Here is a 25,620-nt window from a genome sequence, read left to right on the forward strand (position 1 = left end):
GCTCTAAACCAAGGCCTAGCAACGTCAAGCTCTAAACCAAGGCCTAGCGACGTCAAGCTCTAAACCAAGGCCTAGCAACGTCAAGCTCTAAACCAAGGCCTAGCAACGTCAAGCTCTAAACCAAGGCCTAGCGACGTCAAGCTCTAAACCAAGGCCTAGCAACGTCAAGCTCTAAACCAAGGCCTAGCAACGTCAAGCTCTAAACCAAGGCCTAGCAACGTCAAGCTCTAAACCAAGGCCCCGTGTGGCTCAGTTGGTAGAGCATGGTGTTTGCAACGCCAGGGTTGTGGGTTTGATTCCCACGGGGGACAGTACGGAAAAAAATGTATGAAATGTATGCATTCACTACTGTAAGTCGTTCTGGATAAGAGCATCTGCTAAATGACTAAAATGTAAATGTAAAGAAATGCCTAGTGGCGTCAAGCTCTAAACCAAGGCCTAGTGGCGTCAAGCTCTAAACCAAGGCCTATCTATCTCCTACTCTAAGTCCACCCATGGTGTAAGGCTCCAGTACTTGATCCATCATGCCCACCTGTGGTGCTGGCGTTGTCCACTAATCAATGATATGAATTATCACTGCCCTAAGTTTTTCCCCATGTCATTAACAGGACTGTAGCTAGGCTACAGTAAAGCCCTGAAAGATTCCAACCTGCGGTGCTGGCGTCGTCCACCATGATGATCTCAGTGAGCAGGGCAGCAGGGGAGGTGTGGAGGACGCTGTAGACGGTACGCAGCAGGGTGGACCAGGCCTCATTGTGGAACACTATGATTACACTGGTGGTGGGGAGAGGAGGACAGCGACGGAACTTATGCTCCACACACCTGGGAAGAAAAGAAAGGGCAAGACTGTGTCAAATCAAACCAAATTGTATTTGTCACATGCATCGTAAACAACAGACTTAGACTAACAGTGAAGTACTTAGTTATTGGCCCTTCCCAACAATGTAGAGAGAACATGTTTTAAATAATATAAAAAATAATAACAAAGGAATAAATCCACAATGAGTAACGATACCTTGACTATATATACAGAGTACCAGTACCGAGTTGATGTGCAGTGGTACGAGGTAGATATATAGATTTAGGTAAAGTGGCTAGGCAACAGGATAGATAACAGTAGCAGCAGCGTATGGGATGAGTCAAAAGAGTTATTGTTAAAAATGGGTCATTGTAGATAGCATGGGTAGCTATTGATGAACTATTTAACTAGGTACCTTGCAGTCTTATGGCTTGGGGGTAGAAGCTGTTTAGGGTCCTGTTGGTTTCAGACTTGTCACAACACAACTGATTGGCTCAAATGCATTAAGAAGGAAAGAAATTCCACAAATTAACTTTAAAAAAAGGCACACCTGTTAATTGAAATGCATTCCAGGTGACCACCTCATGAAGCTGGTTGAGAGAATGCCAAGAGTGTGCAAAGCTGTCATCAAGGCAAAGGGTGACCATTTGAAGAATCTCAAATATAAAATATATTTTGATTTGTTTAATACTTTCATAGTTTTTATGTCTTCACTATTATTCTACAATGTAGAAAATAGTACAAATAAAGACAAACCCTTGAATGAGAATGTGTCCTAAAACTTTTGACCGGTAGTGTAAACCAAAGTGACTGAAATATAACATAAAAGCTTTTAAGAAAAAACTGTCTAAAAGCATTGGATTGGTGTATGCATAGGCTAGTTTTCACCAGATTTCTTACACAAGCCATTTCCTTTCAAATCAGTGAAGGGAAGTGAACAAGTGCACACTTTGGGAGGAAGGAGAGATAATTGGGACATAGTCTTACTCTGGTGGCCGGCTGTCGTCTCCTAGGCTACGGCTGAGGGAGATCCTATCGGAGGAGAACTGGTTGAAACAGTTAACAGTCATCCCGTCTTCCTTCTCTTTCTCCTCCTCTGGTGTCATCTTGTCTTTCTCATAGCCTATCCCATCTGCCCCGGGCCCCTGGGGGTCCTGTTGGGGCCTCTCCAGGACTGGCATCAACTCTGCTTGGGTGTAGTGACCTGGAGGACAGTTGCGGTCTGAGGTGGCCTGCTGCTCCTCCACCGATGGAGAATGGGGAGCTCCAATCTGGAAGCCCAGGTTATTATTAGTTTCTTCATTTTATTTCAATTATTATATAATGCAAAAAAAATAAAACAAAAGCCCACCCACTGTACTACTCTAGTCCCCCCCACCAAAAGGACCCATAAAGGTACCTGGAAGCCCAGGTTGTTGACTGCTCCTCGGACCATCACCAGCACTCTCTCCTTACGTTCCACCAGGTCTTGGAACCAGGGGTCCTGGACAGAGTTGGAGCTGAAGCCCACGTCTTTCTGGAGGACAACAAGGACAACCATAAACAGAGTCCCCCCAGCCAGGGCCAGCTTCAGGAGGGACATGCGCCGACGCAGGAACAGACGCATGGTGGTGGGTCAATGCAAAATGGCCGCTGCTGGAAAGAGGGGGGGAGAAAATAGATAGTTAATTTAAAACTGGAGATATTATATACACTGCTCAAAAAAATAAAGGGAACACTTAAACAACACATCCTAGATCTGAATGAAAGAAATAATCTTATTAAATACTTTTTTCTTTACATAGTTGAATGTGCTGACAACAAAAATCACGCAAAAATAATCAATGGAAATCCAATTTATCAACCCATGGAGGTCTGGATTTGGAGTCACACTCAAAATTAAAGTGGAAAACCACACTACAGGCTGATCCAACTTTGATGTAATGTCCTTAAAACAAGTCAAAATGAGGCTCAGTAGTGTGTGTGGCCTCCACGTGCCTGTATGACCTCCCTACAACGCCTGGGCATGCTCCTGATGAGGTGGCGGATGGTCTCCTGAGGGATCTCCTCCCAGACCTGGACGAAAGCATCCGCCAACTCCTGGACAGTCTGTGGTGCAACATGGCGTTGGTGGATGGAGCGAGACATGATGTCCCAGATGTGCTCAATTGGATTCAGGTCTGGGGAACGGGCGGGCCAGTCCATAGCATCAATGCCTTCCTCTTGCAGGAACTGCTGACACACTCCAGCCACATGAGGTCTAGCATTGTCTTGCATTAGGAGGAACCCAGGGCCAACCGCACCAGCATATGGTCTCACAAGGGGTCTGAGGATCTCATCTCGGTACCTAATGGCAGTCAGGCTACCTCTGGCGAGCACATGGAGGGCTGTGCGGCCCCCCAAAGAAATGCCACCCCACACCATGACTGACCCACCGTCAAACCGGTCATGCTGGAGGATGTTGCAGGCAGCAGAACGTTCTCCACGGCGTCTCCAGACTCTGTCACGTCTGTCACATGTGCTCAGTGTGAACCTGCTTCATCTGTGAAGAGCACAGGGTGCCAGTGGCGAATTTGCCAATCTTGGTGTTGTCTGGCAAATGCCAAACGTCCTGCACGGTGTTGGGCTGTAAGCACAACCCCCACCTGTGGACGTCGGGCCCTCATACCACCCTCATGGAGTCTGTTGCTGACCGTTTGAGCAGACACATGCACATTTGTGGCCTGCTGGAGGTCATTTTGCAGGGCTCTGGCAGTGCTCCTCCTGCTCCTCCTTGCACAAAGGCGGAGGTAGCGGTCCTGCTGCTGGGTTGTTGCCCTCCTACGGCCTCCTCCACGTCTCCTGATGTACTGGCCTATCTCCTGGTAGCGACTCCATGCTCTGGACACTACGCTGACAGACACAGCAAACCTTCTTGCCACAGCTCGCATTGATGTGCCATCCTGGATGAGCTGCACTACCTGAGCCACTTGTGTGGGTTGTAGACTCCGTCTCATGCTACCACTAGAGTGAAAGCACCGCCAGCATTCAAAAGTGACCAAAACATCAGCCAGGAAGCATAGGAACTGAGAAGTGGTCTGTGGTCTCCACCTGCAGAACCACTCCTTTATTGGTGGTGTCTTGCTTATTGCCTATAATTTCCACCTGTTGTCTATTCCATTTGCACAACAGTATGTGAAATGTATTGTCAATCAGTGTTGCTTTCTAAGTGGACAGTTTGATTTCACAGAAGTGTGATTGACTTGGAGTTACATTGTGTTGTTTAAGTGTTCCCTTTATTTTTTTGAGCAGTATAGTAATGGCAACAAAGAGCTATTTAAGAATATCTACAATTTTCTTAAATAGACTCAAACAGAAAATACTTTCCTTACCTGACACCAAGGTGAATATATTGCAGTTTTCAAATGTAGATCTACCCAAACACAGATGTGTATAATAACTGCCTGCCAAATGTCAAAAGATGTTGTCCAGTCATGTCTTCTTAACCAGCCTGTACTACGAGTGTACCTAGCAACTCTTATAGCACTCATCCACTGTCATAGCTACTCTCTTTCCCTCACTTTCCTGGGTGGAGGAGGAGTCCCAGAGGAATAGCCACACACACACACACACACACACACACACACACACACACACACACACACACACACACACACACACACACACACACACACACACACGGCGTGAGTAGAGAGAACAAGAGAGTGAAAGAACAGAACAGAACACACCTCTCAGTAAACAACCTGAAATATTGCACCTGTACCCACCTGCTCCAGCCAATAACACCCCTGGACCTATTAACACCTGCTCCAGCCAATAACACCCCTGGACCTATTAACACCTGCTCCAGCCAATAACACCCCTGGACCTATTAACACCTGCTCCAGCCAATAACACCCCTGGACCTATTAACACCTGCTCCAGCCAATAACACCCCTGGACCTATTAACACCTGCTCCAGCCAATAACACCCCTGGACCTATTAACACCTGCTCCAGCCAATAACACCCCTGGACCTATTAACACCTGCTCCAGCCAATAACACCCCTGGACCTATTAACACCTGCTCCAGCCAATAACACCCCTGGACCTATTAACACCTGCTCCAGCCAATAACACCCCTGGACCTATTAACACCTGCTCCAGCCAATAACACCCCTGGACCTATTAACACCTGCTCCAGCCAATAACACCCCTGGACCTATTAACACCTGCTCCAGCCAATAACACCCCTGGACCTATTAACACCTGCTCCAGCCAATAACACCCCTGGACCTATTAACACCTGCTCCAGCCAATAACACCCCTGGACCTATTAACACCTGCTCCAGCCAATAACACCCCTGGACCTATTAACACCTGCTCCAGCCAATAACACCCCTGGACCTATTAACACCTGCTCCAGCCAATAACACCCCTGGACCTATTAACACCTGCTCCAGCCAATAACACCCCTGGACCTATTAACACCTGCTCCAGCCAATAACACCCCTGGACCTATTAACACCTGCTCCAGCCAATAACACCCCTGGACCTATTAACACCTGCTCCAGCCAATAACACCCCTGGACCTATTAACACCTGCTCCAGCCAATAACACCCCTGGACCTATTAACACCTGCTCCAGCCAATAACACCCCTGGACCTATTAACACCTGCTCCAGCCAATAACACCCCTGGACCTATTAACACCTGCTCCAGCCAATAACACCCCTGGACCTATTAACACCTGCTCCAGCCAATAACACCCCTGGACCTATTAACACCTGCTCCAGCCAATAACACCCCTGGACCTATTAACACCTGCTCCAGCCAATAACACCCCTGGACCTATTAACACCTGCTCCAGCCAATAACACCCCTGGACCTATTAACACCTGCTCCAGCCAATAACACCCCTGGACCTATTAACACCTGCTCCAGCCAATAACACCCCTGGACCTATTAACACCTGCTCCAGCCAATAACACCCCTGGACCTATTAACACCTGCTCCAGCCAATAACACCCCTGGACCTATTAACACCTGCTCCAGCCAATAACACCCCTGGACCTATTAACACCTGCTCCAGCCAATAACACCCCTGGACCTATTAACACCTGCTCCAGCCAATAACACCCCTGGACCTATTAACACCTGCTCCAGCCAATAACACCCCTGGACCTATTAACACCTGCTCCAGCCAATAACACCCCTGGACCTATTAACACCTGCTCCAGCCAATAACACCCCTGGACCTATTAACACCTGCTCCAGCCAATAACACCCCTGGACCTATTAACACCTGCTCCAGCCAATAACACCCCTGGACCTATTAACACCTGCTCCAGCCAATAACACCCCTGGACCTATTAACACCTGCTCCAGCCAATAACACCCCTGGACCTATTAACACCTGCTCCAGCCAATAACACCCCTGGACCTATTAACACCTGCTCCAGCCAATAACACCCCTGGACCTATTAACACCTGCTCCAGCCAATAACACCCCTGGACCTATTAACACCTGCTCCAGCCAATAACACCCCTGGACCTATTAACACCTGCTCCAGCCAATAACACCCCTGGACCTATTAACACCTGCTCCAGCCAATAACACCCCTGGACCTATTAACACCTGCTCCAGCCAATAACACCCCTGGACCTATTAACACCTGCTCCAGCCAATAACACCCCTGGACCTATTAACACCTGCTCCAGCCAATAACACCCCTGGACCTATTAACACCTGCTCCAGCCAATAACACGCCTGGACCTATTAACACCTGCTCCAGCCAATAACACCCCTGGACCTATTAACACCTGCTCCAGCCAATAACACCCCTGGACCTATTAACACCTGCTCCAGCCAATAACACCCCTGGACCTATTAACACCTGCTCCAGCCAATAACACCCCTGGACCTATTAACACCTGCTCCAGCCAATAACACCCCTGGACCTATTAACACCTGCTCCAGCCAATAACACCCCTGGACCTATTAACACCTGCTCCAGCCAATAACACCCCTGGACCTATTAACACCTGCTCCAGCCAATAACACCCCTGGACCTATTAACACCTGCTCCAGCCAATAACACCCCTGGACCTATTAACACCTGCTCCAGCCAAGAACACCCCTGGACCTATTAACACCTGCTCCAGCCAAGAACACTCCTGGACCTATTAACACCTGCTCCAGCCAAGAACACTCCTGGACCTATTAACACCTGCTCCAGCCAAGAACACTCCTGGACCTATTAACACCTGCTCCAGCCAAGAACACTCCTGGACCTATTAACACCTGCTCCAGCCAAGAACACTCCTGGACCTATTAACACCTGCTCCAGCGAATAACACCCCTGGACCTATTAACACCTGCTCCAGCCAATAACACCCCAGGACTTATTAACACCTGCTCCAGCCAATAACACCCCTGGACCTATTAACACCTGCTCCAGCCAATAACACCCTGGACCTATTAACACCTGCTCCAGCCAATAACACCCCTGGACCTATTAACACCTGCTCCACCCAGAGAACACCCCTGGACCCATTAATACCTGCTCCTGCCAATAACACCCCTGGACCTATTAACACCTGCTCCAGCCAATAACACCCCTGGACCTATTAACACCTGCTCCAGCCAAGAACACCCCTGGACCTATTAACACCTGCTCCACCCAGAGAACACCCCTGGACCTATTAACACCTGCTCCAGCCAATAACACCCCTGGACCTATTAACACCTGCTCCAGCCAAGAACACTCCTGGACCTATTAACACCTGCTCCAGCCAAGAACACTCCTGTACCTATTAACACCTGCTCCAGCCAATAACACCCCTGGACCTATTAACACCTGCTCCAGCCAATAACACCCCTGGACCTATTAACACCTGCTCCAGCCAAGAACACCAGTGGACCTATTAACACCTGCTCCACCCAGAGAACACCCCTGGACCTATTAACACCTGCTCCAGCCAATAACACCCCTGGACCTGTTAACACCTGCTCCAGCCAAGAACACTCCTGGACCTATTAACACCTGCTCCAGCCAATAACACCCCTGGACCTATTAACACCTGCTCCAGCCAATAACACCCCTGGACCTATTAACACCTGCTCCAGCCAATAACACCCCTGGACCTATTAACACCTGCTCCAGCCAATAACACCCCTGGACCTATTAACACCTGCTCCACCCAGATAACACCCCTGGACCTATTAACACCTGCTCCAGCCAATAACACCCCTGGACCTATTAACACCTGCTCCAGCCAATAACACCCCTGGACCTATTAACACCTGCTCCAGCCAATAACACCCCTGGACCTATTAACACCTGCTCCAGCCAATAACACCCCTGGACCTATTAACACCTGCTCCACCCAATAACACCCCTGGACCCATTAACACCTGCTCCAGCCAATAACACCCCTGGACCTATTAACACCTGCTCCAGCCAATAACACCCCTGGACCTATTAACACCTGCTCCAGCCAATAACACCCCTGGACCTATTAACACCTGCTCCAGCCAATAACACCCCTGGACCTATTAACACCTGCTCCACCCAAGAACACTCCTGGACCTATTAACACCTGCTCCAGCCAATAACACTCCTGGACCTATTAACACCTGCTCCAGCCAAGAACACTCCTGGACCTATTAACACCTGCTCCAGCCAAGAACACTCCTGGACCTATTAACACCTGCTCCAGCCAATAACACCCCTGGACCTATTAACACCTGCTCCAGCCAATAACACCCCTGGACCTATTAACACCTGCTCCAGCCAAGAACACCCCTGGACCTATTAACACCTGCTCCAGCCAGATAACACCCCTGGACCTATTAACACCTGCTCCAGCCAATAACACCCCTGGACCTGTTAACACCTGCTCCAGCCAAGAACACCCCTGGACCTATTAACACCTGCTCCAGCCAAGAACACCCCTGGACCTATTAACACCTGCTCCACCCAGAGAACACCCCTGGACCTATTAACACCTGCTCCAGCCAAGAACACTCCTGGACCTATTAACACCTGCTCCAGCCAAGAACACCCCTGGACCTATTAACACCTGCTCCAGCCAAGAACACCCCTGTACCTATTAACACCTGCTCCAGCCAATAACACCCCTGGACCTATTAACACCTGCTCCACCCAATAACACCCCTGGACCTATTAACACCTGCTCCAGCCAAGAACACCCCTGGACCTATTAACACCTGCTCCACCCAGAGAACACCCCTGGACCTATTAACACCTGCTCCAGCCAATAACACCCCTGGACCTATTAACACCTGCTCCAGCCAAGAACACCCCTGGACCTATTAACACCTGCTCCAGCCAAGAACACTCCTGGACCTATTAACACCTGCTCCAGCCAATAACACCCCTGGACCTATTAACACCTGCTCCAGCCAATAACACCCCTGGACCTATTAACACCTGCTCCAGCCAAGAACACCCCTGGACCTATTAACACCTGCTCCACCCAGAGAACACCCCTGGACCTATTAACACCTGCTCCAGCCAATAACACCCCAGGACTTATTAACACCTGCTCCAGCCAATAACACCCCTGGACCTATTAACACCTGCTCCAGCCAATAACACCCCTGGACCTATTAACACCTGCTCCAGCCAATAACACCCCTGGACCTATTAACACCTGCTCCACCCAGAGAACACCCCTGGACCCATTAATACCTGCTCCAGCCAATAACACCCCTGGACCTATTAACACCTGCTCCAGCCAATAACACCCCTGGACCTATTAACACCTGCTCCAGCCAAGAACACCCCTGGACCTATTAACACCTGCTCCACCCAGAGAACACCCCTGGACCTATTAACACCTGCTCCAGCCAATAACACCCCTGGACCTATTTACACCTGCTCCAGCCAAGAACACCCCTGGACCTATTAACACCTGCTCCAGCCAATAACACCCCTGGACCTATTAACACCTGCTCCAGCCAATAACACCCCTGGACCTATTAACACCTGCTCCAGCCAAGAACACCCCTGGACCTATTAACACCTGCTCCACCCAGAGAACACCCCTGGACCTATTAACACCTTCTCCACCCAATAACACCCCTGGACCTATTAACACCTGCTCCACCCAGAGAACACCCCTGGACCCATTAACACCTGCTCCAGCCAATAACACCCCTGGACCTATTAACATCTGCTCCAGCCAATAACACCCCATGGACCTATTAACACCTGCTCCAGCCAATAACACCCCTGGACCTATTAACACCTGCTCCACCCAATAACACCCCTGGACCTATTAACACCTGCTCCACCCAATAATACCCCTGGACCTATTAATACCTGCTCCAGCCAAAAACACCCCTGGACCTATTAACACCTGCTCCAGCCAATAACATCCCTGGACCTATTAACACCTGCTCCAGCCAATAACACCCCTGGACCTATTAACACCTGCTCCAGCCAATAACACCCCTGGACCTATTAACACCTGCTCCAGCCAATAACACCCCTGGACCTATTAACACCTGCTCCAGCCAATAACACCCCTGGACCTATTAACACCTGCTCCACCCAGAGAACACCCCTGGACCCATTAATACCTGCTCCAGCCAATAACACCCCTGGACCTATTAACACCTGCTCCAGCCAATAACACCCCTGGACCTATTAACACCTGCTCCAGCCAAGAACACCCCTGGACCTATTAACACCTGCTCCACCCAGAGAACACCCCTGGACCTATTAACACCTGCTCCAGCCAATAACACCCCTGGACCTGTTAACACCTGCTCCAGCCAAGAACACTCCTGGACCTATTAACACCTGCTCCAGCCAAGAACACTCCTGGACCTATTAACACCTGCTCCAGCCAATAACACCCCTGGACCTATTAACACCTGCTCCAGCCAATAACACCCCTGGACCTATTAACACCTGCTCCAGCCAATAACACCCCTGGACCTATTAACACCTGCTCCACCCAGAGAACACCCCTGGACCTATTAACACCTGCTCCAGCCAATAACACCCCAGGACTTATTAAGACCTGCTCCAGCCAATAACACCCCTGGACCTATTAACACCTGCTCCAGCCAATAACACCCCTGGACCTATTAACACCTTCTCCACCCAATAACACCCCTGGACCTATTAACACCTGCTCCACCCAGAGAACACCCCTGGACCCATTAACACCTGCTCCAGCCAATAACACCCCTGGACCTATTAACACCTGCTCCAGCCAATAACACCCCATGGACCTATTAACACCTGCTCCAGCCAATAACACCCCTGGACCTATTAACCCCTGCTCCAGCCAATAACACCCCTGGACCTATTAACACCTGCTCCACCCAATAACATCCCTGGACCTATTAACACCTGCTCCACCCAATAATACCCCTGGACCTATTAACACCTGCTCCAGCCAAAAACACCCCTGGACCTATTAACACCTGCTCCAGCCAATAACATCCCTGAACCTATTAACACCTGCTCCAGCCAATAACACCCCTGGACCTATTAACACCTGCTCCAGCCAATAACACCCCTGGACCTATTAACACCTGCTCCAGCCAATAACACCCCTGGACCTATTAACACCTGCTCCAGCCAATAACACCCCTGGACCTATTAACACCTGCTCCACCCAATAACATCCCTGGACCTATTAACACCTGCTCCACCCAATAATACCCCTGGACCTATTAACACCTGCTCCAGCCAAAAACACCCCTGGACCTATTAACACCTGCTCCAGCCAATAACATCCCTGAACCTATTAACACCTGCTCCAGCCAATAACACCCCTGGACCTATTAACACCTGCTCCAGCCAATAACACTCCTGGACCTATTAACACCTGCTCCACCCAGAGAACACCCCTGGACCTATTAACACCTGCTCCAGCCAATAACACCCCTGGACCTATTAACACCTGAGAACCACAATGGACATATTTCTGTTGTCCTAAATTATTTTTACCATTTTATTGTTGATTTCAATTGGCTGAAGCAACTATGTATTTTAAATGTGTCCACGTTAAATTCAACTCATACCTGCCTGCTCTCACCTGCTCCAGCCAAGAACACACCTGTCCAAGTAAACACCGGTCATACCTTCCCCTCCCTCTCCTGGATGTGCGTGTCACCTTGTGGGCCTTCACCTGTCAGCTGACTCAGCAACTCCCACACACATTAATGAATGACACCTCACATACACACACACACACACCTGGATAAATTCAGCTCCACAACTAGCCATGAAATATGTTATTTTTCTATTTTATTTGTAATGTTTTACTTCAGTTTATTTCAGTAAATACTTTAACAATTATTTTTCTTAAAACTGCATTGTTGTTTAAGGGCTTGTAAGTAAACATTTCACTGGAAGGTCTACAACGGTTGTATTCGGCGCATGTGACAAAAAACATTTGATTTGATTTTGAATCGTTCCTAGTGAATATGGCCTGGTTTGTGCTGTCGTGACAAATCCATTGCTGTCATTCAATGGAGCTGGCAAAACCACACAAACACATCTTGGACTCTATTCAACACATCCTGCTTTATGAGGGGGTATCAATCACAATAATGATAGGCTTCGGTGAACACTGTTTTGGGCCTCTTAAAAACTCTTACTTTGTCATCATTCATTTAAGCCAGTCCTCTCAAGGAAAGCCTACCTCCATCACTGATTCAATACACTCTCGTGGTTCAAGCGCCCAACATTGGCCACACAGAGCACTACTGACTCGAATGTCGAATGTTAACAGCCTGTTTTTATGCTGGTAACAGTCGTCAGTTACATGCCATGTGAAGAAAGAGGACTCTTTCTAGTTCTACCATGTAGTATGGAAAATGTGTTCAGAACAACTTTTAATGTAAAGGTCGCCCTTCCAATAAAATGTCATTAATGTATGAACTAACAAATAACCATCCAGATGTCAAAATGTTATAATTTTTTTTACAAAGTTCTTGGACAACATTTTTATTAGCAAATAATAGATTGAATTTGTACTATAACAATACTGTACTTCAAAGCCATCATTCTATGACTATCAGTGAATGCTAGGCCAAATATAAGTAAGCAAACTACTTCAGCCCGTGATGACACTTTCTCTACTCCCTCCACTGAACTCTGCAACTCCTTCCTTTAGTTTGTCAAGATCACCAAAATAAACACATCACTGACCGATCAATCTGCCTCCACTGCGCCTCCCTGTCAACCTCCCAACAGTCACCTCTGAAACCGATTCGCCACATTCTCCCCCATTCTCTCCCTAGATCTCAAAACTCGTCATGTCATCGAAGATTACAACCTGCTCCCTGGATCCTCTACAGTTCTCATTAAAGCCTGCTCTCTGTCCAGATCTTACCTACTGTACATCAACCTCTCCCTCGCCCATGTGGCGTCAGACCACAAAACAGCTGCAGTCACCCTCATCTTAATGAAGGCCGGAGTACAGCGTTGAGATTGCCTGCAATCTGATGATGCTGTGACACACCGCCCCAGACCATAACGGACCCTCCACCTCCAAAATCGATCCCGCTCCAGAGTACAGGCCTCGGTATAACGCTCATTCCTTCGACGATAAACGCGAATCCGACCATCACCCCTGGTGAGACAAAACAGTGACTCGTCAGTGAAGAGCACTTTTTGCCAGTCCTGTCTGGTCTAGCGACGATGGGTTTGTACCCATAGGCGACGTTGTTGCCGGTGATGTCTGGTGAGGACCTGCCTTACAACAGGCTTACAAGCCCTCAGTCTAGTTTCAGCCTATTGCGGACAGTCTGAGCAATGATGGAGGGATTGTGCGTTCCTGGTGTAACTCGGACAGTTGTTGTTGCCATCCTGTACCTGTCCCGCAGGTGTGATGTTCGGATGTACCGATCCTGTGCAGGTGTTACACTTGGTCTGCCACTGTGAGGATGATCAGCTGTCCGTCCTGTCTTCTTGTAGCGCTGTCTTAGGCATCTCACAGTACGGACATTGCAATTTATTGCCTTGGCCACATCTGCAGTCTTCATGCCTCCTTGCAGCATGCCTAAGGCAAGTTCATGCAGATGAGCAGGGACCCTGGGCATCTTTATTTTGGTGTTTTTCAGAGTCAGTAGAAAGGTCTCTTTAGTGTCCTAAGTTTTCATAACTGTGACCTTAATTGCCTACCATCTGTAAGCTGTTAGTGTCTTAATTTTAATGACCTTTCCACAGGTGCATGTTCATTCATTGTTTATGGTTCATTGAACAGCATGGAAACAGTGTTTAAACACTGTACAATGAAGATCTGTGAAGTTATTTGGATTTTTACAAATTATCTTTGAAAGACAGGGTCCTGAAAAAGGGACTTTTCTTTTTTTGCTGAGTTTATCTACCTCAACTACCTGGTGAAGGGCCTGGGTGTTGGGGGCAATCGTACCACTGCATGTCGACTCTGTACTGTTACTTTGTGTATATAGCCAAGTTATTGTTACTCATTGTGTATTTATTCTTAGTGTTATTATCTTTCTATTATTTTGATATAATCTGCACTGTTGGGAAGGGCCCGTAAGTAAGAATTTCACTGTCAGTATACACACCTGTTCTTTACGAAGCATGTGACAAATAACATTTGATTTGAAAGGACTGTTGCCTCCCAACTACAAACCTACCTCAATGACCTCCTAAACTCTGCTGATGTCCTCAACATCCTGATTCACCTGGACCTGAGCCATCAAGTCCTGCTCAGCAGGCTGGAGGGCCTGGGTGTTGAGGGCACCGCACTCTCCCGGTGCTAGCCTATTACTCCAGTGCTAGCCTCCCTACACTGGCTTCCTGTTAAGGCAAGGGCTGATTTCAAGGTTTTACTGCTAACCTACAAAGCATTACATGGGCTTGCTCCTACCTATCTTTCCCGATTTGGTCCTGCCGTACATACCTACACGTACGCTACGGTCACAAGACGCGGGCCTCCTAATTGTTCCTAGAATTTCTAAGCAAACAGCTGGAGGCAGGGCTTTCTCCTATAGAGCTCCATTTTTATGGAATAGTCTGCCTACCCATGTGAGAGACGCAGACTCAGTCTCAACCTTTAAGTCTTTACTGAAGACACATCTCTTCAGTAGGTCCTATGATTAAGTGTAGTCTGGCCCAGGGGTGTGAAGGTGAACGGAAAGGCTGGAGCAACGAACCGCCCTTGCTGTCTCTGCCTGGCCGGTTTCCCCTCTTTCCACTGGGATTCTCTGCCTCTACCCCTATTACGGGGGCTGAGTCACTGGCTTCTGGTGTTCTTCCATGCCGTCCCTGGGAGGGGTGCGTCACTTGAGTGGGTTGAGTCACTGACGTGGTCTTCCTGTCTGGGTTGGCGCCCCCCTTGGGCTGTGCCGTGGCGGAGATCTTTGTGGGCTATACTCGGCCTTGTCCCGGGATGGTATGTTGGTGGTTGGAGACATCCCTCCAGTGGTGTGGAGGCTGTGCTTTGGCAAAGTGGGTGGGGTTATATCCTACCTGTTTGGCCCTGTCCGGGTGTTTCATCGGATGGGGCCACAGTGTCTTCTGACCCCTCCTCTCTCAGCCTCCAGTATTTATGCTGCAGTAGTTTATGTGTCGGGGGGCTAGGGTCAGTCTGTCACATCTGGAGTATTTCTCTTGTCTTTTCCGGTGTCCTGTGTGAATTTAAATATGCTCTCTCTAATTCTCTCTTTCTTTCTCTCTCTCTCGGGAGCCCTAGGACCATGCCTCAGGACTACCTGGCTTGATGACTCCTTGCTGTCCCCAGTTCACCTGGCCGTGCTGCTGCTCCAGTTCCAACTGCTCTGCCTGCAGCTATGGAACCCTGACCTGTTCACCGGACGTGCTACCTGTCCCAGACCTGCTGTCCCAGACCTGCTGGAACCCTGACCTATTCACCGGATGTGCTACCTGTCCCAGACCTGCTGTTTTCAACTCTCTAGAGACAGCAGGAGCGGTAGAGATACTCTCAAAGATCAGCTATGAAAAAGCCAACTGACACTTACTCTTGTGTTACTGACTTGTTGCACCCTCGACAACTACTATGATTATTATTATTTGACCATGCTGGTCATTTATGAACATTTGAACATCTAGGCCATGTGCTGTTATAATCCCCACCCGGCACAGCCAGAAGAGGACTGGCCACCCCTCATAGCCTGGTTCCTCTCTAGGTTTCTTCCTAGGTTTTGGCCTTTCTAGGGAGTTTTTCCTAGCCACTGTGCTTCTACACCTGCATTGCTTGCTGTTTGGGGTTTTAGGCTGGGTTTCTGTACAGCACTTTGAGATATCAGCTGATGTAAGAAGGGCTATATAAATAAATTTGATTTGATTTACAATCATACCTCACCAACCGGACCCACATCATCTCCCTCAATGGCCATACCTCTGACTCCACTGCTGTCACACATGGTGTCCCCCAGGGCTCTGTGCTGGGTCTTTTACTCTTCCTCATCTACATCCTCCCCCTTGGTCTGATCCTCTGCCATTCAACCTTGACTTCCACTGTTACGCCAACGACACCCAGAGCTACCTCAGCACCAAATCCTTCCTCAACCCACCTCTGACCCACATTGAATACTGCCTCTGAAATACAAACCGGAATGCAACGCAACTTCCTCAAGCTAAACAGTGACAAAAACCAAACTTCCTCATAGGAACCAAAACCACACTCAGCAAAGTTGGAAACCTTTGATGATACCATTGCCTCTCCCTCTCCCCACGCACGCAACCTTGGCATAATCCTGGACTCCACCCTCTCCTTTGTCCATCATATCCGACAGACTGTCAAAACCTCATTCTTCCACCTCCGCATTAATGCCAAAGTCAGGTCCTCCCTTTCCTGTCCTGCTGCTGAAAAGCTGATCCACGCGTTCATCTCCCATCTCAACAACTGCAACTCACTACTCTCCGGCATCAACTCAAGCTCCCTCCATAAGCTCCAACTAGTTATGTTCCACCACAGCAGGCCACCTTGCTGCTTCCCAGGTCCAAGCTCCAGTGTTTTGGTGACAGAGCCTTTTCCAGGGTTTCTCCAACCATGACTGAGACCATCACCATCTTTCAGTCCCTCCTAAAGCCCCACCTGTTCACCATGGCCTACCCTTAAGACCCCCCACACACACACACACTCCCCCTCTGACACACAACACCTACTCGTTCACTCATATGCTTCCCTTCATTAGCCCTACCCCTTCTCTCTGTTTCTTCCTGATGTTAGTCTGGTGTTGTGTTGTTTTAATCTCCTTTTTATGTTTAGTTTCTACTATTGTAAAGCAACTTTGGCTCATTGAAAAGCAGTATATAAATAGTGTATTATCCAAATAGCACTATGCAGTGAGAACAGGAAATCCACCCATGAATCTGGTTAACCAGTCATGTACATACCGGAAACAGTACAAAGGGTTGGCAACAGCAGTGAGGAGTGATGTCTGCCATCCATACTACTGCTAGATACTACAGACACCAAGTGAACATGAAACTGCAACATTGTTACACTTGCAACTGCAACTTTGTAACACTACTATACTAAATAGGCTTTTGAAAGTAAGTAACCATAGAATTATTAAAGGCACTGTAAGCCCTAAACTGAACTCTCATTTCATTCCCAAATAAATTTGAGTGGTTTTTAAACACGTTGCCTCAACTAAGATCTTTTCCAGCTCGTCGTTGTAAGACGATGCCAGAAGCAGGAAATTGGTTGTGACAAAATGATCAGGAACTATGACTATAGCGTATGAAATATGACTAGAGTTGGTATAAAAAAAGTAAGATTTCCCTTCGTGATTTACACAAACGACAAAATAATTAAATGTATGACATTGATAGGATAAAATAACATAAGCAGCCACTATCCCTATCGTTTCTTGTTCTATACCTGTCTCACAGGAAATTACATACAGTAACATAACTTTATTGCAATACAAATGTAGCCGTTCTGGTGCATAAGGGAAAAAACGGTTCATAGTACGATACAAGACAGATGCAATGATGCGTTGTCTCCCGGAAAGCTTTCTTTCTTACCTTGGAAACTGTTCACTAATTTGAAGAGACGGCTTTGCGACGCTCTTTATTTAGTCATGCAAATAAGATAGATGGACGTAGGTATTTATTTTTAAAGTTTATTTTTCTCAGCGCGAAAAGGATACACTAGCACCAACACCGTGGCCTCCCAATTTCCCCTTTGAACCGAACAGGTGCCATTCGGTTGAAACGATTAACTGCCGTCTGCAGGGTCCTAAAGAAAACTGAAGTACACGTCACTGCCACAGACCGGACTGTGACGGTCCGAAATGTCTATGGGCTTGTCTACTGTTACTTTACAACCAGGAATACAACTTTAAAACATCTGAAGCCTAGATTCATTTATTCTACATCAAAATCACTCTGATTTTCAAAACGATTAGATTAGCCATTTGGCAGCAGGAAAAAGAATTCACATTGTTTAATTAATGCTCAGCATAGAGTGCTGTAGTCTAAGTTAACACAGCTATTACTTCAACATTATTACATTATTCATGTCAAAGCAATTAAATACCATCTCCACTACTGCCGTCTTGAAACTGTAGACTGATTTATTCTGGATTGTCCCAAATGGCACCCTATTGGACTAATTTTGACCAAGACCAATAGGGCTCTGGTCCAAAGTAGTGCACTGATAGGTAATAGGATGCCATTTGGGATATAACTTCAGACATTGAGAAGCCACTTGCTTGCCTCCATCTCTCAGCGCAAGGTCTAAATCTTGGTCGCAGGCAGTTAATTGACATTGCTTGTGGAAATCTGACATTCCAGCAACACCACGATTGTCTACCAAAACCATGGTGTGTCCCCATAGGACACTGGTCAACATTTGTGCACTATATAGGGCAGGGGTATTTAATTCTTACCCTATGAGGTCTGGGGCCTGCTGATAATTACTTGCACACACCTGGTGTCCCAGGTCTAAGTCGGTCCCTGATTAAAGGGGAACAATGAAAAAAATGCAGTGGAACCGGTTTCGAGGTCCAGAGTTGAGATTGAATGATACGGCATAGGAATTCCATCTTTTGCAGTAAATTAAATTGTTCAACGAATTGCTTATTGGTCTGTCGTCAAAAGACAATTATTGGATAATCAAACTGATTTAGTTCTATCAGTTGACTGGTGAATAAGACAGAAGAGTGAAAGTATGGGAGGTCTTGCATTGCCCTCCAGTGGTACTAGCTAGGCCCTTCTGTGTGGTGTGTTGAGAAATAAAAACCCCACCTAGGGCTACACTTTCCCTTCAGGCCTACTCCCATCTAGTCTCCAGAGTTGGGCTCAATTCATTTCAATTCAAAAAGCAAACCTTAATTACAATTACAAATGTCACTCATTGACAAACATTGAAGAGAATTGGAATTTGACTTTTCAGTGTACTTCCTGAATTGACTGGAATTTAAATGAATTGATCCCAACCCTGCTAGCCGCATCCTAATCCACCATCCTTACCGCTATGCTCTGCTTAAGTTTCACTTAATCCGTATAGCGAAACAGATTTTTTTTTAAATGTAACCTTTATTTATCTAGTCAAGTCAGTTAAGAACAAATTCTTATTTACAATGACAGCCTACCCCGACCAAACCCAGACGACGCAGGGCCAATTGTGCGGCGCCATATGGGACTCCCAATCACGGCCAGTTGTGACAGCCTGGAATCTAACCAGGGTATGTAGTGATGACTCTAGCACTGAGATGCAGTGTCTTAGACCGCTGCGCCACTCGGGAGCCCTAATGTTATGTTAGCTGGCAGGATCAGGATGGTGCAACGAGGCTAACTCCCATTCTAAAACCATGTAGTTACGTAGCAATTCCAATGTGACTACAGTGTTGTTACTACAGTTATTATTAATGTTTAGTTGACAGGGGTATAGTAGCAACTGGTGGCAGGTAGCCCAGCGGTTAAGAGCATTGGGCCAGTAACTGAAAGGTTGCTGGTTCGAATCCCCGAGCTGACTATGTGAAAAATCTGTCGATGTGCCCTTGAGCAAGACACTTAACCCCAAATACTCCTGTAAGTCGCTCTGGATCAGAGAGTCTGCTAAATGATCAAAATGTAGAACTTAAGGTAAAGTGTTACCTATTATTATGAACATGACATTACCAATAACTTCGCTAACTTATTATTTGACTAAAATGTGCATTGCAACGAAACAGCAGCAAAACACATAGGTTTACATTGCACATTGATTAGGGGCAGACATTGATTGAATAATAACAGAATAATAACTGAATGACAATCATCAATAATACAAAACAGACATTTATTGATTTCGTATCAAGCGGAAATCAAAACGAGAATACCATTGAATTTCTTCAATTCTGGTATAGTGTTATTTTTGGAATGGAAAAACAAACAAACATTATTTTGTTGGCCTTTCAACTCAAATACAATAAGAGACTAATGGGGAAAAAAATACCAAATAAAAGGGGGGAACAAATCAACTTCAATCAATCAGATATCCATGCCCTCCTACACACAGGGTGCTCAGAGGATCAGCAGGCTCATTCGTGTTCAATAGGGCACACAGTAGCAAAACGTTTTGCAATGGAAAACAAAAACAAGTCGTTTCTTATTGGGCAAGTTCAGATGGTACCTCCGCCTGTTCCACTCTTTATTATTTTCTTCCTAATGGTTGAGGGAGAAGATAGATAGACAGAGACCCCAAGTCACCATGGTAGGCCCTATATAATCTCCTCCCCTGATATACAGTACGGTGAGACTCAGAGTACCAAGGGAAGAGAGTGGCATAGTGTATAAACACAGCAATAGCTCTTCCTCTCCCTCAACCCTTTTTCCCTGTCCTGACCTGGGAGCCCGCATTGGGCTTTCTGGTCATTTCTGGTCATTTCTTTCAATACAAGGTAGATAATGTTAGTACTGTGAAAATAATGAGTAGTAGTAGTAGTAGTAGTAGTAGTGTCACCATAGACGTACAATATCTTTTGTGATTTACGTACATTCATAAAATAACAGTTTCAAAATACAGTACTCCTTTGGGGGTAAAGAGACTATTATACTGTATAATAATAATATAATATGCCATTTAGCAGACCATTTTTATCCAATTTACAGTCATGCGAACGTACTCTACTTGCCAAATCAGACAGCGTTAAATACTATGTAGTACAGATACTGCTATAGATGTAACCCTTACTTCAAGGTAACAGCTAGTGGACTTAAAATAATCACTTTTGTGTATTCTCCTATTACATTGTACTGTAGGCCTACTATGTGTAGAGAACCACCTCCTGCCCAGATTCTTTAATACAATCCAAAATCAATGAGTGTTTTTATACAGTTAGGGTTGGAATGGAATTTCAATCATAATCACAGAACATTTTAATTAAATACATGAAGTAAAGGTGATTTAAAAAATACAAATAAATCAACAAAAATGAAAATCAGGAATGAACACAACTCCAAAGTATAAGATATAATAACAACACACATGCAATCATTTTGGCAAGAAAGTATTCTACATCCCAAATGGCATCCTATTCCCTATATAGTGCACTTCTATTGACCAGGGCCCATAGCGCACTACCAGGACCCACAGGGCTCAGGTCAAAAGTAGTACACTATATAGGGAATAGGGTGCATAGGTCTCTGGTCAAAAGTAGTGCACTATATAGGGAATAGGGCCCATAGGGCTCTGGTCTAAAGTAGTGCACTATATAGGGAATAGGGCCCATAGGGCTCTGGTCTAAAGTAGTACACTATATAGGGAATAGGGCCCATAGGGCTCTGGTCTAAAGTAGTGCACTATATAGGGAATAGGGTGCCTTTTGGGGTACACGCCATTTGTCATACCGTATCTTTAAAAACCTCACAGTGAAAAGTTATGCCCCTTTAAAGAGAACATACAGTTAGTTACCCCCTCTCTCTCTCTCACTCACACACACACACACACACACACACACACACACACACACACACACACACACACACACACACACACACACACACACACACACACACACTTTTAATAGAAAACATCTCATAGCAGTTAAAACTCTCTCCAGTACCATGGCACCAATGCAGTTGTTTGTTTGTCCTTCACTAAAGTTTCTGTTTTGGCTTGTACCAAAAAATACATCTAGAGAGAGAAAGTAACTGATCATACCTAGCAAAGAGAAAACAACCTTCTGTGGGTTTGTTAGCCTGCACACAATAGAGGCCCTGAAAGGAATACAGAAATCCAACCCAAGACTGGTGTGTGTGTGTGTGTGTGTGTGTGTGTGTGTGTGTGTGTGTGTGTGTGTAGGGTTACATGTAATCGGATTACAAACAAAAAGAACTGTAATCAGTTACGTTACCAGCAAAAATATTGTAATCAGATTACAGAAACTTTTCAAAAAGGAGATGATTATTTATTGGATTACTTATAAATTCAGAAAGGCTGTTTGACAAAAAATATATTACGACACCTTCCTGTATTTTCAATGACATTCAATACAGCCTTGAAAAAAGGCTCAAGTTTAAGTTTGTTCCACCTGACCGAGTCTGACCATAAGTCAGAGACCACTATGATGAAACACCAAATAATGACCACTATGATGTCAGAGACAACTATGATGTCAAGACCACTATGATGTCAAAGACCACTATGATGTCAAAGACCACTATGATGTCAGAGACCACTGTGATGACACACCAAATGCGTTTGATGGATCCTTTAAGTCTTCTTCTTCCACATCTTAGGGGGAAGTAATCCAAAAGTAACTGAAAGTAATCAGATTACATTACTGAGTTGGGGTAATCTACATTTTGGACAAGTAACTAGTAACTGTAACCCAACCCAGTTGTTCATTCTGCAGTAAATTCAGTTGTTTGATCTGCAATCATTTCAGTTGTTCATTCTGCATTCATTTCAAACTGAAATTGGTAGATGTGTGTAGAGTCAGTCTCTCATAATCAAACGTGTTCTTTGGTCGTTTTCATCCTTTTCTTCTTATCCTTGCATATTTCATATAATACATATATAGTTTATGTTCCAAGGTCGTCACGACAACAAAAAACTATCTATTTCAGTGAAAAATAAATAATGACTCCGGATGTAAACTACTTGTAGTGTAGCTCACAACAAAACAAATATAGCCTTTTGTTCTGTAATTTCCTTCTAAGGCAACAGGTCTTCATTATAATTATTTCTTTATATCTTTCAAGTAGCTTTGTCGAAAAAGCATTGAAGTAAGAACAAATTGTGGGTGCGCTCCATACGGCACCATATTCCCTATATAGTGCACAAATTTTGACCAGGGCCAGGGCCCCTATATAGGGAATAGGGTGGCATTTGAGACGCAACCCTAAAGTTGTGTGCAGAAGAATACACGGTCACATACAAACACCTGTCCATCACGAAGTTGAACTGTTTTTTTATTTATGTTCCAGTGTCCTTTCTTGCTCTCTCGGTCTCGTCTCACTCTCCCCCTCTCTCTTCCAACTTCTTCCCCCATTCTCCCTCTTTCCCTAACTCACTCACTCCCCCCCTCTCTCTTCTCACTTCTTCCCTCTTTCCCTAACTCACTCACCCCCCCTCTATTCTCACTTCTTCCCTCTTTCCCTAACTCACTCACTCCCCCCCTCTCTCTTCTCACTTCTTCCCTCTTTCCCTAACTCACTCACTCCCCCCTCTCTCTTCTCACTTCTTCCCTCTTTCCCTAACTCACTCACCCCCCCTCTCTCTTCTCACTTCTTCCCTCTTTCCCTAACTCACTCACTCCCCCCCTCTCTCTTCTCACTTCTTCCCTCTTTCCCTAACTCACTCACTCCCCCTCTCTCTCTTCTCACTTCTTCCCTCTTTCCCTAACTCACTCACTCCCCCCTCTCTCTTCTCACTTCTTCCCTCTTTCCCTAACTCACTCACTCCCCCCTCTCTCTCTTCTCACTTCTTCCCTCTTTCCCTAACTCACTCACTCCCCCCCTCTCTCTTCTCACTTCTTCCCTCTTTCCCTAACTCACTCACTCCCCCCTCTCTCTCTTCTCACTTCTTCCCTTTTCCCTAACTCACTCACTCCCCCCTCTCTCTTCTCACTTCTTCCCTTTTCCCTAACTCACTCACTCCCCCCTCTCTCTCTTCTCACTTCTTCCCTCTTTCCCTAACTCACTCACTCCCCCCTCTCTCTCTTCTCACTTCTTCCCCCATTCTCCCTCTTTCCCTAATTCACTCACCCCCCCTCTTCCTCTCATCTCTCTCTTCTTCATGTATTAGCAGCCAGTGGTAATCGGTGGTTAACTGCCCTAGGGACCATTGGGACCGCTGGTAAGGAAGTATGTGGTCATCTCTCCCTTCCCCTTCACCTTAACCAGGCCTCTGTGGTCCAGCTGGTAGCCTTTTTTTACCAGGACGTGGTACAGGTCTGTGGTCACCTGGGACAAGACAACACAAGGACACTTGAAGTGTGTGTGTGTGTGTGTGTGTCATTTCCAATTTACTCTGTTCCATCTGACTGCTCAATCCACTGTCTCATCAGCCCAGCCAGGCAATTTATAAACCTGATCTCCATTATAAAAAGCATCTAGATATTATTTAACATTTCTTTTAGACTAACATTTAGTTTTCAACAGCGGTGATTTATATAAACCTGCTGTCTGTCTCTCTGACATTTGCAACATTGTTTCAATATTCAAATTGGATCTCCAGCTGTCCCATAGTAATGAACGTGTCGGGAGTCAGGAGGGGACAGACAGACAGGCAGCTTTTCTCAGACAGTCGAAATCATGAATCAGCTGGCACCATTTTTATGGATATATACAAAGAAATGTCAATTGTCAAAAGGTAAAACAAAACGTTTGGAGGATATATTAGCATGGGTGTTGTTTGGCCCGAGACCGTGCCAATATCCTCCAAACACCGGCTTCGAGGACATTATTACTTAAATACAACGGGTTACCAACATATTCAAATAATGATTGATATTTATTTTTATGAATTTATTCATACTATTTCATCCTTCAACAACGTATATAGTCCTGACACAAATCTAGGGTTGCTACCCAAGCCGGCTGGTCGTTCGTTCTCTTGGTTTGGTTGCCAGAGACGTGACCCAGTCGTTCAGTCTTTTTGTTCTGTATCTATGGACGTGACCCAGTCGTTCAGTCTTTTTGTTCTGTATCTATGGACGTGACCCAGTCGTTCAGTCTTTTTGTTCTGTATCTATGGACGTGACCCAGTCGTTCAGTCTTTATGTTCTGTATCTATGGACGTGACCCAGTCGTTCAGTCTTTTTGTTCTGTATCTATGGACGTGACCCAGTCGAAATCATGAATCAGCTGGCACCATTTTTTTTTTTACCTTTATTTAACTAGGCAAGTCAGTTAAGAACAAATTCTTATTTTTAATGATGGCCTAGGAACAGTGGGTTAACTGCCTTGTTCAGGGGCAGAACGACAGATTTTTACCTTGTCAGCTCGGGGATTCGATCTTGCAACCTTTCGGTTACTGGCCCAATGCTCTAACCACTAGGCTACCTGCCGCCCCAACATTTTTATGGATATTTACAAAGAAATGTTGATTGAAAAAAGGTCAAACGGAACAAAGTGCAGCTTGTTTGCAGTCTTTCCAGCTTGAAGTGATTGTGTTAGCTGTGTTGTTGGCTAGCTCCTCTGAACAACAGTGTCCTGATGAGAGAGCACATTTTCTATACCCTGCGAAATCGCGCATCGTTAGCTCATTGGTATATGTGTCTATATAAATGTCACTAGAAAACAGCTTAAACAAAATCAAATGCAGCTACTGTTGTTATTCTGGCTGCACTGTTTGACGTGACTGTAAGTTGGTTGACTAGCTAGAAAGCAAGGGATAAGAACGTTGCCAGCCAGTATGGCAATGGAACATTTACAACG

At 46.1% G+C, this 25,620-nt stretch overlaps 2 protein-coding genes across 8 annotated transcripts in view; both read right to left on the reverse strand.

Moving 5' to 3' along the window:
- LOC106572703 (polypeptide N-acetylgalactosaminyltransferase 6) overlaps positions 1 to 18,021 on the reverse strand; it is a 34,805-nt gene extending 16,784 nt beyond the window's left edge. The window contains exons 1-4 of one of the 5 annotated variants that reach the window (XM_014147101.2): positions 17,776 to 18,021; positions 2,199 to 2,434; positions 1,787 to 2,070; positions 650 to 822 (exon numbers count right to left, since the gene is read on the reverse strand). In XM_014147101.2, the coding sequence (XP_014002576.1) occupies positions 650 to 822; positions 1,787 to 2,070; positions 2,199 to 2,405 (664 nt within the window). In that variant the 5' untranslated portion in view covers positions 2,406 to 2,434; positions 17,776 to 18,021. Of the gene's footprint in view, positions 1 to 649; positions 823 to 1,786; positions 2,071 to 2,198; positions 2,435 to 4,149; positions 4,355 to 17,775 lie in introns of those variants that run through there. The other 4 variants (XM_014147103.2, XM_045696365.1, XM_014147102.2 and 1 more) reach the window with 4 other exon arrangements.
- Positions 18,022 to 23,846: 5,825 nt separating this feature from the next.
- The window catches only part of LOC106572701 (adenylate cyclase type 6), a 116,263-nt gene continuing 114,489 nt past the window's right edge, over positions 23,847 to 25,620 (reverse strand). For all 3 annotated transcript variants that reach the window (XM_045696368.1, XM_045696369.1, XM_045696367.1), the window contains exon 23: positions 23,847 to 24,144. In XM_045696368.1, the coding sequence (XP_045552324.1) occupies positions 24,016 to 24,144 (129 nt within the window). In that variant the 3' untranslated portion in view covers positions 23,847 to 24,015. The remainder of the gene's footprint in view (positions 24,145 to 25,620) is intronic.

This window comes from Salmo salar, chromosome ssa15 (genome assembly GCF_905237065.1).
Source record: "Salmo salar chromosome ssa15, Ssal_v3.1, whole genome shotgun sequence".
Classification (NCBI taxonomy): Eukaryota; Metazoa; Chordata; class Actinopteri; order Salmoniformes; family Salmonidae; genus Salmo; species Salmo salar.